General features: G+C 41.9%; 1 protein-coding gene across 1 annotated transcript; it reads left to right on the top strand.

The window, feature by feature from the left end:
• The first annotated feature begins 518 nt into the window (after positions 1-518).
• sh2d7 (SH2 domain containing 7) lies at positions 519-13,543 on the top strand. The gene is made up of 6 exons (XM_004568660.4): positions 519-662; positions 1,746-1,835; positions 1,915-2,080; positions 9,697-9,936; positions 12,065-12,712; positions 12,801-13,543. The coding sequence occupies exons 1-6, from the start codon at positions 538-540 to the stop codon at positions 12,843-12,845; spliced, it is 1,314 nt and encodes a 437-aa protein (XP_004568717.3). The 5' UTR covers positions 519-537; the 3' UTR covers positions 12,846-13,543.
• The last annotated feature ends 2,479 nt before the right edge of the window (positions 13,544-16,022 follow it).

Raw genomic sequence — 16,022 nt, 5'->3', positions numbered from 1 at the left:
TAATAGTCTTTAAAGTTTTATTATTGTTGACCATAGCACATGAACAATGTAACTTTGGACTTCTATCCTTTGCATGCAGTGCACATAATGTGCTTTAAGTTGTGACATTAGTAGTTTTATATGGGCTCAGTGGGAGAGAGTGAGACTGGGTGTGCTTAGAAACATGAAAAGGAACATGGGGGGGAAGGTCATCTAAAGCTATATGTGTTTTTGTATAGATCTGTTAATCCAAGGTACAAACCAAATGAAATATTTACTTTGGGCCAAGCTGTTGAAGTTCAATCTGGAACAAGGAACACAGATAGTAAAATGAAAGTGCCTGTGCAATGTGAGGCAGAAAAGCTGGTGGCAGATGAACTAGATAAACTGCAACAATACCCCGATTCAGATGAGAGACAGAAGTAGTCAAATGAGGCACCTCTGCTTCCTTTAGAAGTATTACGTCAGAGCAGAGAGTATGCACACTGTATCACCTGTGCTCTGTCAGCAGCTCACATATGGATGTGGATGGAGAAGAGGTCGGGTGTTGAGCTGAATATGGAACCACAGGAAGGAGGGGGCCTGAAGGAGCTGGTGCTTCGATGGTTTACTGAGACACAGGCGCCGCTCGTCCAGCACAATGGAAACTTCCCTGATTGGTTTCAAGGCCTTGCTACAAGAAAGTAAGCAGCATACAAAAGACCTTTGCTTCAGGACACGTAGAGACTAGTGACGAGAAGATACCCAGAAAGCTGATTCTGTTCACCTGGACGTAGTGAAGAAGCCACTTTGATGACTGACCAAACATTTCTCCCACTGAGAACGCGACGTCCAGATAAACAGAATCAACTTTCTAGATGACTGAGCACATGAAAAAAATTAGGCTTTTTTATAGGAAGTTCAAGAATTTCTGCTTCACTGGGGCTTCATCACTTACTTGTGATTTCATTTGAACACTGTAAATACTGTAAATATCTCCCATCACTATTATGGTTTTACTGTCCGTGTTTGTGGGTAGCTACTGAGGAAATGCAGAGTTTGAATATCATTTTCATTCCATGCTACCTCATGCCTCACGTTAGGACTGCTGACTTGGTGTTAGACGAGGGAAGAACATATAGGTGAACGTATTATGTATTTGTCCGTTTCTAATTACTTTTCACTGACTGGGATAAAATAGAGATGCAGATAGTGTTGCAGCAGTAGGACATGCACTTAGAGCTTTTTTTTCTTATACTTAAACATGTTTTGCTGAAAGCACCCACAAACTTTTACCTCAATGACTTTTTCAAAGCAAAAGTTTAGCTACATCTGTTTGGGAGAACAGGAGTTGTATTCAGAAAATAAAAAGCAGCCAACATTCTGTTCCATATTAATTAATATCACAGCCAAAAACGAGGTAAAATATGAATTGTCTTTGCTCGCATCATACTATTCAGATTAAAGCTCCTTCTTAAAGACTGGCATTCGACATAAAAACGAGTCGAGAGCTAGTTGTGAGTTATAGCGCATTAGCTACAAGTCTGTTGACATTAATGACCAGAAGGCTCTTAATGAACGGCCGTGGCTGTGCTGAACAGAAGACGGCTGTCCCCGCTTCCAAGGAATTTTGCTTAGAGCGTTAAAAATGTTACCTCTGGATTCGGCATCAATAGAGCTCTGTTTTCTGAGTGATGTAAGAGTGAAATGAATAGTTTCATGGCGTGTTTCAAATCCAGTTTGACTGCCGGTTTGTTCAATTGGATCGGTTTTGTTTTCCGCTGCAGGGAAGCAGAGGATCTCCTGAGGGATAAAAGTATGGGCTGTTTTCTCATTCGTCTCAGTGATAAAGCCTTCGGCTACATCCTGTCCTACAAGTAAGGCAAAGCATGTCAACTGGACCTTGTTGAACTGTTTCAGTATTCTTCCTCATTCCTCTCTCTGCCTTCTCCCAAGGGGTAATGACAGGTGCCGCCATTTTGTTATCACCCAAAATCAAGACGGACATTTTATCATATCAGGAGACTCTCAGACATACGGCAGTCTCACCGAGCTGATCCAACACTACAAGGTCAGCGCCATCCAGCCCTTTGGAGAATATCTGACCTCCAGCTGTAATGAGGTGAGGCTGTCAGGGTTTATAGAAGTGGAACCCAAGCACAAGACACAGAAGGCAGATTGAATGAACCAAACAGCCATTTGATTAGGCTGGTGCAGAACAAAGAAGCCCCAAAGCAGTCGTCCCAGAATTAGGAAAACACTGGGAAGTGTGAACTATATGACACAGGAAATAACCCAAGAGATTACACTGCCACACAATGAACTGAGAGGCCCAGTAAAAAGATGCATGTAACCTGAACCACAAACCTCCCCAAAGTAATATGGAGCTTGACATTAATGGGTACTTCACTGTGACCTCAGACAGCCTCTGATAGATGTAAACCAGGGGTAAAATGGCCTGTATTTATAGCGCTTTACTAATCCCTAAGGACCCAAAGCACTTTACACATCCACACATTCACACACTGGTGATGGCAGCTACATTGTAGCCACAGCCACCCTGGGGCGCACTGACAGAGGCGAGGCTGCCGGACACTGGCGCCACCGGGCCCTCTGACCACCACCAGTAGGCAACGGGTGAAGTGTCTTGCCCAAGGACACAACGACCGAGACGAAACTGTCCTTCCGATTACAAGGCGAACTCCCAACTCTTGAGCCACGATCGCCCCACAACCAAGAAGGTGCACAACCGATTTCCTCACGGGGCCACATGAGAAACTGGGATTGTTGCCTTTTTGTCTTCTCTTTTTCTCATCTTAAAAAAAGGTTACAATTATGCATAATAAAAACACGAATTCTTTTAAGTTCTTGCTTTCCTGTTCTGTGAGAAAAAAGGAGTGTATAAAATCAGGTTCAGTGTCTGAGGCAGAAATGCAAATCTCCAGCAAATGCGAGATCTGCCTTCCGTTCTGCGTCTGAGAGCAGATCTGAAATATCTGGAATGTCTTTGCTTTTCTGCTCAACAATGAAATTCTCCTCTCTGTTCCTGTACTGTGTTTAGCTCACTGCCAGGCTGAAGAAAACTTAACCCTGAACTCTGTTTATTTCAGCAGCTTAGCTTCATACTATCACAGACCAGCATACGTGTCAACAACAAAAGAAAAGTATATTAAAAATTCTTAGCAAAAGAAAATTAGCAAGTCCTCTATATACAAAAACCCCCAAATGCTTAAACACATGTAGCAGACATATTTAACCTCGCTGCCATGTTAGATGAAGCTCAACTCCTTGTTTACTTTCCCTGTTTCTCCGTGTTTCATTTCTCTCTCTCAGTAACCTCTAGCTTCCTTTGCTGTTTTAGACTTTTTTTATTACCTTTCTGTAATTACGAGTGTAAAGCTCCAGTCAAAGTAAGACATTTGTTATTACAGGAGAGAAGGGAGCCGGAGATCGACAGACGGATAGGGGCTGCAGCTGCAGTAATGTGGACGCTGCACTGGTCCGTCGTGGTGAAGAGGGAGCTGAGTGTAAAAGCGAAGCTCTCAATTTACCGGTCGATCTACGTCCCTACCCTCACCTATGGCCACGAGCTGTGGGTAGTGACCGAAAGAACGAGATCGCGGATACAAGCGGCAGAAATGAGCTTCCTCCGAAGGGTGGCTGGCCTCTCCCTTAGAGATAGGGTGAGAAGTTCGGCCATCCGGGAGGGGCTCAGAGTAGAGCCGCTGCTGCTCCACATCGAAAGGAGCCAGCTGAGGTGGTTCGGGCATCTGACAAGGATGCCTCCTGGGCGCCTCCTGGGTGAGGTGTTCCAGGCATGTCCCACCGGGAGGAGGCCCCGGGGCAGACCCAGGACACGCTGGAGAGATTATATCTCTCGGCTGGCCTGGGAACGCCTTGATGTTCCCCCGGATAAGCTGGAGGAGGTGGCTGGGGAGAGGGAGGTCTGGGCTTCTCTGCTTAGGCTGCTGCCCCCGCGACCCGGCCTCGGAGTAAGAGGAAGAAGATGGATGGATGTTATTACAGGAAGGCTCAAAACATTTATAATAAGAAATAACTGCATTTCAAAATTTACAAACCTTTACAGCACACTGCATTGGAGGCAATTTACACTCCCGACTATTTCATTTGATGCTGTACATGCATTGTAACTTGAAACAGTTTTTTACAGAACACTGTATCATCACTGTTAGTGAGCGCTCCAAGCAGTTTGCTGTTTATGATTACCGTGGGTTCGTACAATAGCAAAGTTACATTGGTTTCCTATGAGGAACGTCAGCTGCTTTCATTTCATTCTGGCACATATAAAACTGATTCCTTGGTCACACTTAATTTGTTGACTGAGCGCCATAGTGCAAAAAAGCAATGCAAACCACTGACGAGAGCATTGGTTGACAGATTCCATAACAGTTCAACATAAACAGCACAAGAGCTAAAGCATGTAAACAGCAGGGCGTATTTCTTGTGTTCCTCGCATCCCTGTTTGGTCTTGAATGGGCCGACCAGTCTACGCCACAAAAACTCAAAGGTGGCACCACAGTAAGTGGCGGGTGGGAAGGATTCCATTCGCTCTGTGGGGAGGTTGCTCATTCTTTTATCTTCCATAGGTTTACTTGGTCTCCAACAGACCACACACTGACAGGTGTGGGATGAAACCAACTGACTTAATCTTTATGAGCCAGTAGATGGTATATCACTGGAGGGGACATAAAACCATATAAAACCACTGCGTGCTATTTACAACCAATGTGGGAAAACGGTGTACTTCATTATCTATGTATAATGAAGCTCGGCACAGCTTTAGAGCTTGTCCAGAAGAGTGCTTCCACATTGCTGTAACACAGCTCTTACCTGAGCATGTTACTCACTGAGACTGAGACAGCTGCTGCTGCTGCTATAAGGCGTATATGATTTACTCATGAAAGTGGCCACTTTCATATATCATTTTAGTAAGAATCCAAAACATACAAGTTTCTTTTATATACTTTTTCTAGGGATATTATATCTGTTTTCACTCTTGTATGCTTTTCATACAAGTTTCACTCACAGATAAAAACTCTATAAGATTTATATGTATCTTTTCCATAAGGGTGATGGTGCTTGCATCTAAAAAAGGATGCAGTCCCTTTTTCATCCTTCAAAGCTTTCAACATCTGCCTATCCTTCTGTCTCTAGACTGGCAAAGTCCTCTCTCCATTGCTCCCACCATAGTTTCAGATGTTCAGGCAATGGGTCATCCCATCCTGTGCTTTGACATCTCTTGCAGGATTCTTTTTCTACTGAGAAGATGGGTAGTAGTACATCCCAGTGGGTTGTATGTGGATGCAATAGTGGACAATATTCCACACTGTATTACAGGTAGTCGAGGGATCTCTTATATACCAAGATGATGGGAGAAGGTCTTCACCATGTCTGTCTTGAAGGAAGATGATAAACCAACAACTGTGTTCTGCCCTAAATGTTTGAACAGTGTAACCCTCATCGTCTTTGCAAAGTATCACTCGTCTGGGTGCTAGTGCTCTGGGGCAGTTGCAGCCAATCAGGAGACCTGTTTCACTATTGAGGGGTTAATCTATGGTTGGTGATAGGCAGGAGGGAGGTGGGTGTGTGCTGCAGAGGTGTAACCCGTCACATGGAGACCAGATACTGTTTTACTGTGCTTTCTCACAGAAGTGTCACAGTGTTGACATCCTTCACACCTGACCTTGCTTTAACCTCCTAGGACCTGGCATCCACATACAGTGGGGCAAAAAAGTATTTAGTCAGCCACCGATTGTGCAAGTTCCCCCACTTAAAATGATGACAGAGGTCAGTAATTTGCACCAGAGGTACACTTCAACTGTGAGAGACAGAATGTGAAAAACATAATCCTTGAATCCACATGGTAGGATTTGTAAAGAATTTATTCGTAAATCAGGGTGGAAAATAAGTATTTGGTCACCTCAAACAAGGAAAATCTCAGGCTCTCACAGACCTGTAACATCTTCTGTAAGAAGCTTTTCTGTCCCCCACTCGTTACCTGTATGAATGGCACCTGTTTGAACTCATCATCTGTATAAAAGACACCTGTCCACAGCCTCAAACAGTCAGACTCCAAACTCCGCCATGGCCAAGACCAAAGAGCTTTGGAAGGACACCAGGAAAAGTATTGTAGACCTGCACCAGACTGGGAAGAGTGAATCTACAATAGGCAAGCAGCTTGGTGTGAAAAAATCAACTGTGGGAGCAATCATCAGAAAATGGAAGACATACAAGACCACTGATAATCTCCCTCGATCTGGGGCTCCACGCAAGATCTCATCCCGTGGGGTCACAATGATCATGAGAACGGTGAGCAAAGATCCCAGAACCACACGGGGGGACCTGGTGAATGACCTGCAGAGAGCTGGGACCAAAGTAACAAAGGTCACCATCAGTAACACACTACAACGGCAGGGAATCAAATCCCGCAGTGCCAGACGTGTTCCGCTGCTGAAGCCAGTGCATGTCCAGGCCTGTCTGAAGTTTGCCAGAGAGCACATGGATGATACAGCAGAGGATTGGGAGAATGTCATGTGGTCAGATGAAACCAAAGTAGAACTTTTTGGTATAAACTCAACTCGTCGTGTTTGGAGGACGAAGAATACTGAGTTGCATCCCAAGAACACCATACCTACTGTGAAGCATGGGGGTGGAAACATCATGCTATGGGGCTGTTTTTCTGCAAAGGGGACAGGACGACTGATCCGTGTTGAGGACAGAATGAATGGGGCCATGTATCGTGAGATTTTGAGCCAAAACCTCCTTCCATCAGTGAGAACTTTGAAGATGAAACGAGGCTGGGTCTTCCAACATGACAATGATCCAAAACACACCGCCCGGGCAACAAAGGAGTGGCTCCGTAAGAAGCATTTGAAAGTCCTGGAGTGGCCTAGCCAGTCTCCAGACCTCAACCCCATAGAAAATCTGTGACGGGAGTTGAAAGTCCGTGTTGCTCGGCGACAGCCCCAAAACATCACTGCTCTCGAGAAGATCTGCATGGAGGAATGGGCCAAAATACCAGCTACTGTGTGTGCAAACCTGGTAAAGACCTATAGTAAACGTTTGACCTCTGTTATTGCCAACAAAGGTTATGTTACAAAGTATTGAGTTGTATTTTTGTTATTGACCAAATACTTATTTTCCACCCTGATTTACCAATAAATTCTTTACAAATCCTACCATGTGGATTCATGGATTTTTTTTTCACATTCTGTCTCTCACAGTTGAAGTGTACCTCTGGTGCAAATTACTGACCTCTGTCATCATTTTAGGTGGGGGAACTTGCACAATCGGTGGCTGACTAAATACTTTTTTGCCCCACTGTATGTGGACATCACATTTTAGGATGTCTGGATGAAAATATCCACCACTTATATTATACACTGTATATCGAAATTTAAAATGAATGTCCTCATATGTGGATTTTTTCTCAGAAACGAAAATCAGGTAGTAAAAAAAAAAAAAATAAATAAATAAATAAAAATCAGGTAATTCTTTGTTTTTACATTCATCAGGTCCCAATCAGCCCAAATAGCAAAGAGAAATTAAAAATGCATGCTGTGGAAGAGTTCAGGTCTTAGGAGGTCAAAAAGCCATAGCACAGCTCATTAGCCGTCAAATACGTCCTTCTGTCTTCTAGAGACCTTTTTATGAGGTTTGTGCAGTTGTGAAGCTGATGTGAGTTTGGTGTTCCCCATGTGATCTGGTTGATGTCTTGTCACAGTGTACATTTGTTTTGGTGCTTGGTCCTTTTAATGTCCTTTAGCTTCTCACTGTCGCTGCGTAACTTGGGCGAAGAGCAGAGTTGAAGGTAACTGGGTTCCAGATGATTTCCACAACAGGGATGACACTATGGCACTGAAACTGGGAAACTCTCCACTTCTATTAAAGCGTTTGTAACAGGCAGTTTCTGATTTTTCTCACTGTCATTCAATATTTCCAGGCCCTTTACATAAGGCATTGCTACCATTCATGGAGTCTGTAAAGTTCCTTTGGGATCTTTCGTCTGTACTTTTGACAGGTTTGATAGCTTCTCTCTAAATGCTCTTTGAAAAACAAATGCCTGACCGTATTGTTGATTATGTTTTTTCCAGAACATGCCTTGTAGACATTACAAGTGGGGCCACCAATGCATTTTTTAAATCAGCAGCAGAGATGCCCTATTGGTCTATCAGTGACATTAAGGAGGTTTTCTATTGGATTTGCTCACCACTGAACACTGTTGGTTCCGGTGTGGGTAGCCTGCTCAGCGTTATACTGTCCTAAACACTTTGTGCTAGTAGAGCAACAGCAGGAGATGGAGATCCCATGGATCTGTCACATGGGTGTGCTGCGCTCTTAGCAGACTGGATACGACCAACCTGTAGTCTTTCTCCATTATAAGCTTCTTTCTTATGCTCTTCTTCCAGAGTGATATCTGCACTAATATCTCCATCAGCACCTGTTAGCCTTTTATATGTGATTTTGAAAAAACAGTTACTGGCTTACATGCATCAGTGCTTTTGTCTCAAATCCACGTGACTTCTTATGTCAGCATAGTTTCATAATGTCAGTGTCATCCTTTCCTTTTATTTTTCTCTAAATTGTCTGCAAGTGATGACGAGCATGTTTCGGTTCTGTCTGACTTCAGCTTTTCTCTTGGTGGTAAGGTAATACGTCTATTTTTTATTTGTTTTTTAAAACGTCTCCCTTGATGTTAGTAAGAATTTTTTCTGTTGACATTCTGTTGTGTTCAGAGCAGCAAGATTCATCTGTAGTGCTTTGGATGTTAGACTGCAGATATGTCAGCGTTTTTACTTATTATCAGTTGTTCGCTTTATACCCTCCTTCTTTGTTCACTTGCATTTTGAAGCAAGCTTTGTTCATTAATGTCCTCAGGACTCACTGGTGAAGCTTGTATATTGTCCATTTTCTGTGCAGCCTCCTCTAGTCTTTTGTCACTTCAGTTTTTAGAGCACGTGCTGCCACCTGCAGGCCGTCATGAATGTACACTTTGACATTTTGAGACACTTTCACAGCAGCTTCTAGCCAAAGAACACTTAAGCCTAAGCTGACGGATTTTGTTGTGTGTAGCAGTTTAACTCACGACTGTCACAGAACAAGAGCTGAAGAAACTTTAATCAATAAAAGAAAAATCCATTCAAAACTATTAGCAAGATAAAAACTAAACTAGGTGTTTGCTGTCTGTGATTCAGTTAATGCCCTGAAGTATTTAGCCATTTTAGTTACATCTTCAACACCACTGTTAATTGTTAGCATTAACAAAAACTACCGAGTGCTTCTCAGTTTATTTTGTTGACTGGACAGGAACACATTCCCAAATGCTTCTTTTTTCTGAGACCATATTAGTGCAACAGAGTCTTCCAAACACTGTTTGATAAACAGAAGGGCCTGCTGTTTTTATTTCACCAAGTTTATGAGAAATCATAACGCTGGTCAGATGGCTCCATCCCTGGGTATGCAAGCAAGGTCCAGATGTTCATTCCCACTGCATCAGTCAAGTTCTTGCAATCTTTTGCATGTTTAGTTCCATAATAGCAAATTCATTCTTAAACCTTAATCTTGTCCAATGTCTAATCCTTAAATGCAGCAGTCTGGTCTCCACAAGCTAATCATACCTTAACATGTGACTGAATTTGATGTCATGTCATCAGATGATCTGTCTGGTTTTGCTTGTTGAAGCTCTTATTAGACAATAATGTTGCTTGTGATTTTCAGGTGGACACAAATGAACTGTATGATGTGGTGAACTATAACACCAAACAGATGTCTGGGGTGAGCGTGCAGGCACTGCGGACTCTGTGGGATCAGAAAAGTGATCATCACAGCCATGTGGGTACTAATCAAAGGATTCAGCAGCAAAATGACCCTCCTGCAGTGCAGCCACCCATACCACCGAAATCCACAGCCAGAAGGCTGACGGGGACGGTGTCTGTGGATGCAATGTCTCTTTCCCAGGTAAGCTGGACACTTGAACTGTCCTTTTTGAAGAATACAGAATTATAAGTGCTGTAATTACATAACATGTAATTAAAAGTGTGCATCTCACCACATACAAAGCTTTATAGTCAAAATACTTCTTAGGGAATTACAATTTTATATTTAATTTTATTCAATAGCTCAAGAATCATGTAGGAGAAAATTTGTGTAAAACACTGCACGTGCATACTTATGTGCAAATTATGCTAATGTGTGCAGGTATGCAACACAGTTTCACAATAATTAAATGTTTGCTTTCAGTGGCAGCATCCAACAGCAAAATCAGTTTAATCCAACTTCACAGTTAAAGCTCATTTTGTGCATCAACACAACAAAGATTGCAAAGTAACATAATATGAGAGCTATATTTCATATGTATATGATAAGAACTGCATTACAAACATGGACCAAAAATACAGTAATTCTTAACATTTGTGAAACCTGCATAAATATGACCTAAAATGTGACATGACCTGTAATACAGACAAATAAAGCACTGATCCAAAAAAAAAGAAAATGATCCAGTGTTACATTTCTGTAAGAGAAAAATGTGAACTTTTCAGTATCGGGTGTGATGCTTTTGAGCAGCAAGAACTGCAACTAAACAGTTACTGCGCTGTTTGTCTGGAGCTGAGAGCTGTTACACGTTTATGGCACGAACCACTCTCCTGATATTTTACTGTAGAATTTTCTGATAACGTTTAGAACTTATTAGTTTGTCAGTGATGGGAGCTATGCTTTCACCTTACAGTCTTGCCATCCAGTATGAGAGAGGCCTGTATTTAATTTACTCTTACTCTATTACATGCCTTGCTGTTGAAGAGATCTTTGTTGGGCCAGGGTAACAGTGGTCTTGAATTTTCTGTTTAGCCACTGTGTATTTGAAGTACACAGAATCTGGTTTGGTGTGCTTTAATTAACTTCAGCAAACAGGTACAAAGGTTTACTAATGTGTGGAAAATGTGTTTCCTTACTCGACTCCACACACGTACAAAAACCCCACAATTTTATATATCACACAGAACGGTGTTTTGCAGCTTCCTGCATATGTACAGCCTAATAAGAGCGCGCTTGAACAGCCTTTCATGGCCATAGAATTACTTGATGGAGACTTTCAGCAGGACAGTGCACCTGCATGTCACTTTTGCTAAAATCACAATTACATCAGAAAGTCCTGCCTGTTCTGAGGTGGGGTTTAAATCTACTCAGTTTTATTGAGAATAAAATCTCAGACTCTGTTTCAGTTTCACCCATAGATAATACTAGCTCTTTAGATGAATGTTAAATATGTTGTGTAATATCTACAGTTCCAGTTTGCTGTCCTGCCCTCTGGCAGATCCACTGTTAATTTTGGTGACAATTTTTTTTCGGATGAAAGCAAAATGATAAGTAAAATAAAAAATAATGCAGAAGGATAAAAATGATGAAATGAATTGACACATTTTTCAACGAGTGAAAATGAGATGAAAATATTCTGGAGAGATGAGAACAAATGATAAAGGAAGTTGAGTATAAACGTGACGCGAGTTTGGAAGTGATTCAATCAGAAGTAATCTCCTTGTTTGCTAAACTTTCACACACATTGATTTGCCTCAGGGAACAGTATAACCTTCCTATTTCCCATGCTCTGTAAAAACACAACAACATCTCAACACTTGAACGTTTAATGAACATTTGATTTCATGGAAAATAATTTGCTTTTGGAGCAACGTGGTCAAACTTGGACACTTAATATTTTTGTTAACTGAATCAACTTTAGATTAAGTCAACTATAATCTTACGATATTTAGTTGATCTTGATGCCTAAATTTGACTAAAATTCATTGTTGTTCGTCTTTTCATTCAGAAGACTAAAAGTCAAAATTTTATGTGAAAATGACTCAACGTCCAGTCAGTTGTTCTTCTTTTCCATCGTGCCATGTCCTTGGTAAAAGTAGATCATGTGATTCTTGGGCTTGGGTCTTCATCTTGCAAATATAGAGCATCTTGAGGCAAATATTGTTATGAATTGGTGCTAAATACAATAAAATCTAATGAAATTTATTTAATTTAAAGAAATGCTAGTGAATTGTGTAACTGGACTACTTTGTCACTCATTTTTATTAAGGGTATGCCTCCAGGACCAAAAAGAGGGATTCCTCTAGGATTTACCCTGAGTGGTTCCTTGCCTGATACAACTTCACATCCAATGAAATCCCAGATGGACGCATACAGAGCAGATGGAATCATGGCAAACACAAATTCAGCAGTAATGTCTAACAAAGACTCGGTTGATGCAACTGACACAATGTACCCTGGTGATCTTTTTCCTGGCATCACAACCTCTCAGTCGACACAAGTAGAGAGCAGGAGCAAATCCCTACCACAACTGGACAACAACACCACAGAGGAGGAGTACTCCAACCAGCTCAGCAGCCTGTCTCTGACATCGCCTGTTCCAGGAAAGAGGGTTACCTGCCAAACCTATTCCCTCCACGCACCCCATGAAAGCGTGATCAGGTCAGAAGAGCACAATGATGACCAGGAAATATCAAGATCCAACCCTCTGTACCAGACCTCTGAGGGGTCTGAAAGCCGTTCAACCCAGCGAGGAGATGACATGTATGCTGAGGTTCCTCCGGTGACAACTCCTGCTAGGCTGCGAGATGACACCTACGAGCAGATCCCTGGTGAGGCAGCTGCTGTTCAAGGCAACACTTATGAGACGCTGGACGACATGAAGACCAAGAAGTCAAAGTCCACCTGGAGTAAAAGTGTAAGCCTGAAAGAATACTATGTATTCCAGTTCTTACTGTAAGCAGCAAAATATTAATATATGAACTTTTCTTATGTTCTGTTTGCAGAACATGAAGTGGAAGAAATTCCTACCTGACTACAAGAAGAAATAAATGCAGAATCTGTTGTGGAGAACCTCCTTAATATAAACGAGATGAACATTGCTCCTCCAGTTATTTGTTCTTATATGCAGATGACTGTGTGCTGTGAGTGACATAGGGATAGAGATAAAGTCAAGATAAGAGGCTTACACATAGGTAAGATTAAGAAAATCAAAGCTACAAAAAACCCTGAGCTGGACAGACGAGGGTTTTTTGGGACTGAACCCAATCACAAATGTTTTTAAATCAGAAAGGATTGGTTTTGTCTGAGGTTGGGTCCTTGGATATGAACAATGTCTAATCTGTAACACCTGCTGTTAAATACTTGGATTTTATTGTTGACAAGAATCTCAGCACTGCTGTCATGGATTTGAATGGGAAAAAGGTTTGAAATCATTACGTTAGGTCCTGATCTTAGCCCTGTTTTAACTCACATCATCAGATCCTTTGAATCAAACTCAGGGCTGTAACGCACAAAAACATCCATAAATATTCTTATTTACTCACAATTTATTACAATTACTTATTTTCAGCAGATTAGACCTGTGGTCTCCTTTGTCTCCGACCCTTATTGTGAAGCACTTTGTGGTTTTTATCCTGTGTAGAGTGCTCTTTAAATCAATAAAGTAAAGACCAACTGACAATGAGGCGGGTGGTTATGGGCTAACATTACAACAGCTAATATTAGGCTTCCGTGTCCTAAAAATCACTTTCCCTCTAAACAGGTTGAATATATTGTCACATCATGTCAGGATTAATTTTCCAGGTGTCTGAGTCAAACAATGTTAGATCAAAGTTTTATGAACGCCAGCTAACAAAACGGCAGCGCTTACTGACAGAAAGATTCAGGATATCCTGAGCAACTCAATTCAGTATTGTCATCAGATAGAAGTGAGCTCTACTGATTGATCCACCCATCCTGGACAGATTTCTCAGCTTTACAGCCTTCTCCAGAGTAAATAGACATATTGACATAGTAAACTTGGCTATCTGAGTTGAAATAACAAATATGTGAAAACAGTATGCCACTTCCTAACCAATGAACAGACAACATTTTTCAAAAGGGTATCCACTCCAAGAAAGGAGGCGAGATGCTGAAACAAACTGATACGTACTCGGCCCTGGATCATTAAGGGCAACTGTGCTGCAGAGACAACCATACCTAAGTACACCCAGTACTTTGAAGAGCTTAGAAATGCTCCTGTTGTTATTTTTCTACGTGTCCTTTGGCATCAGTGTCTTGTCTTGTGGTTTTAGGTAAAGTAAACTGACAAACACCAGGGTAAAAAGTGAAGCCAGTGCAAAATCAACAAAACTCCAAATCCTACAGGGGGTGATTTTAAAAAGAAGTTAGTTAGTCAGTAAAAAATAAATAATAAAGTGTGCTAACACTTTATTATTTATAACTAGCTATAGTCACTAGCTATCTGTAGGTCTCAATTCTTTAATTATCTTTAATTATTGTTTTTTATGTAAATGGTTTACAGGCACCATGATACTGAAAAATGCAGCCGTACACTCTGTCTTACATCCACTTGTTGGAATCACTGTACTGATCTCATTTATGAGATGACCATGCTGTTTGTGCTTCTGGAGGTGTGGGACCTGATGGACCAACCAGAGGGCAGCAGGTCGAACATGTGGTGGGTGGGGTGCAAGGAGTCACCTGTGATTGCTTCCAGGTAAGCAGAGGGAAGCCAATGATTTTTTTGGGGCAGTTCTCAGTAGTGTGTACCAAACACCAAGGCAGCAGGAGAGCACGCTCTTCACTGAGGAGCGGTAGAAGGCCAGCGGCAGCTTCTAGGTTATCCTTTCTCAAGACACGGAGTAAGTGCAGCCAGTGCAGGTCCGGGGGGACAAAGATATTGGTTGGGTGGCTTGGGGTACAGTCATAGATGTATAGGGCACACAGTAGGGGCTGAGAGCGTAGTCCTGTGAGGAAATCTTTGATCAAGGAGCAGGTGGCAGGGGGGTGTGGAGGTGGTCTAATTTGGATTCAGGATGTCTGGGATTATAGTGCTGAATTCTGAGCTGTAGTCCATGAAGAGCATCCTTATATAGCTCTTCCTGTTTTCAAGATGGGTCAGCGCTCTACAGATGGGTCAAGGGATGAGGGTAGACAGTCCCTGATGTGCAGCGACACTATCTGCTCGAAGCACTTCATGACTACAGACGTTAGGGCTATCGGTCTGTAGTCGTTGAGCCTGTGTAGACCAGACATTTTGGGGATGAGAACAGTAGTGGAGGCCTTCAGAGAGTGGTGTGAGTCAGGGAGAGGTTGAAGAGCCTGGTGAGGATCCCCCCAGTTGGTCAGCACATTTGTAGTTGGTGAGGGCTTGGATGCCTCTCCACACCTGGTGCAGGTTGTTATCAGTTAGGAAGCCCTCTGTCCTCCTCCTGTAAACCTCCTTGGCCTGTTTGATGCCCCTCCTCATGTTGACTGTAGCAGTGCTGTACAGGTAACTGTCTCCTCAGCCTGAATTACAAGTTCAACACAATGGACTCGAGTGAAGTGGATGCAGGAGGGTGACGAGATAGCCTAAAACATAGTTAAAAATGAGACAAGGAAGCAAAACTAAATGCAAAACAGAGGAGACATCTAGCTGTGCAAAATAAAATGGGCAGTAAACTTGTGGAACAGAGAAAAGACACTGGAAAAGCTAGACTAACCAAAACAGAAAGGATTACTTAATCAATATAAACACTCCATGTAAATATTTATTTAAAAATATTAATTAAAAACACTCAATACAAATGCAGTTAAATCAGCACAACATTTATTTTCAAATACAAAGAAATACAAAAAAATACATATCAGCTGGGCACTTTTCTGCTGACTAATAAACAAGCATATTTCCATTACTTTAGCTTGTTATTTAAACATTTTTTAACTATGATAAGATTTAAATTTTATATATTTGGTTTATTTGAAACTTTAATCTTCATCTTCACTGACCACAGTAAGCACACCATCTTTGATGGAGGGTTCATGTCTCCTGGCATTAAAGGTTGGAGAAGGTTGGGGGAGGGGCATTTATAGATTGGTGTTGATAGATTTTAAATTTGTAAAATGTTAAATGCAATTACCCATGACCATGCCGGATAGCTAGTTAGCTAGCACATTTACTATTAGCTAAAGTGGTTTTTGCTGCTGCTACTGAAGCGCAGAACACATGAATTTGGGACTTC

Source organism: Maylandia zebra, linkage group LG1, assembly GCF_041146795.1.
Source record: "Maylandia zebra isolate NMK-2024a linkage group LG1, Mzebra_GT3a, whole genome shotgun sequence".
Classification (NCBI taxonomy): domain Eukaryota; kingdom Metazoa; phylum Chordata; class Actinopteri; order Cichliformes; family Cichlidae; genus Maylandia; species Maylandia zebra.
The sequence above is the reverse complement of the archived record's forward strand: the minus strand, read 5'-3'. Positions and strand labels throughout refer to the sequence as shown.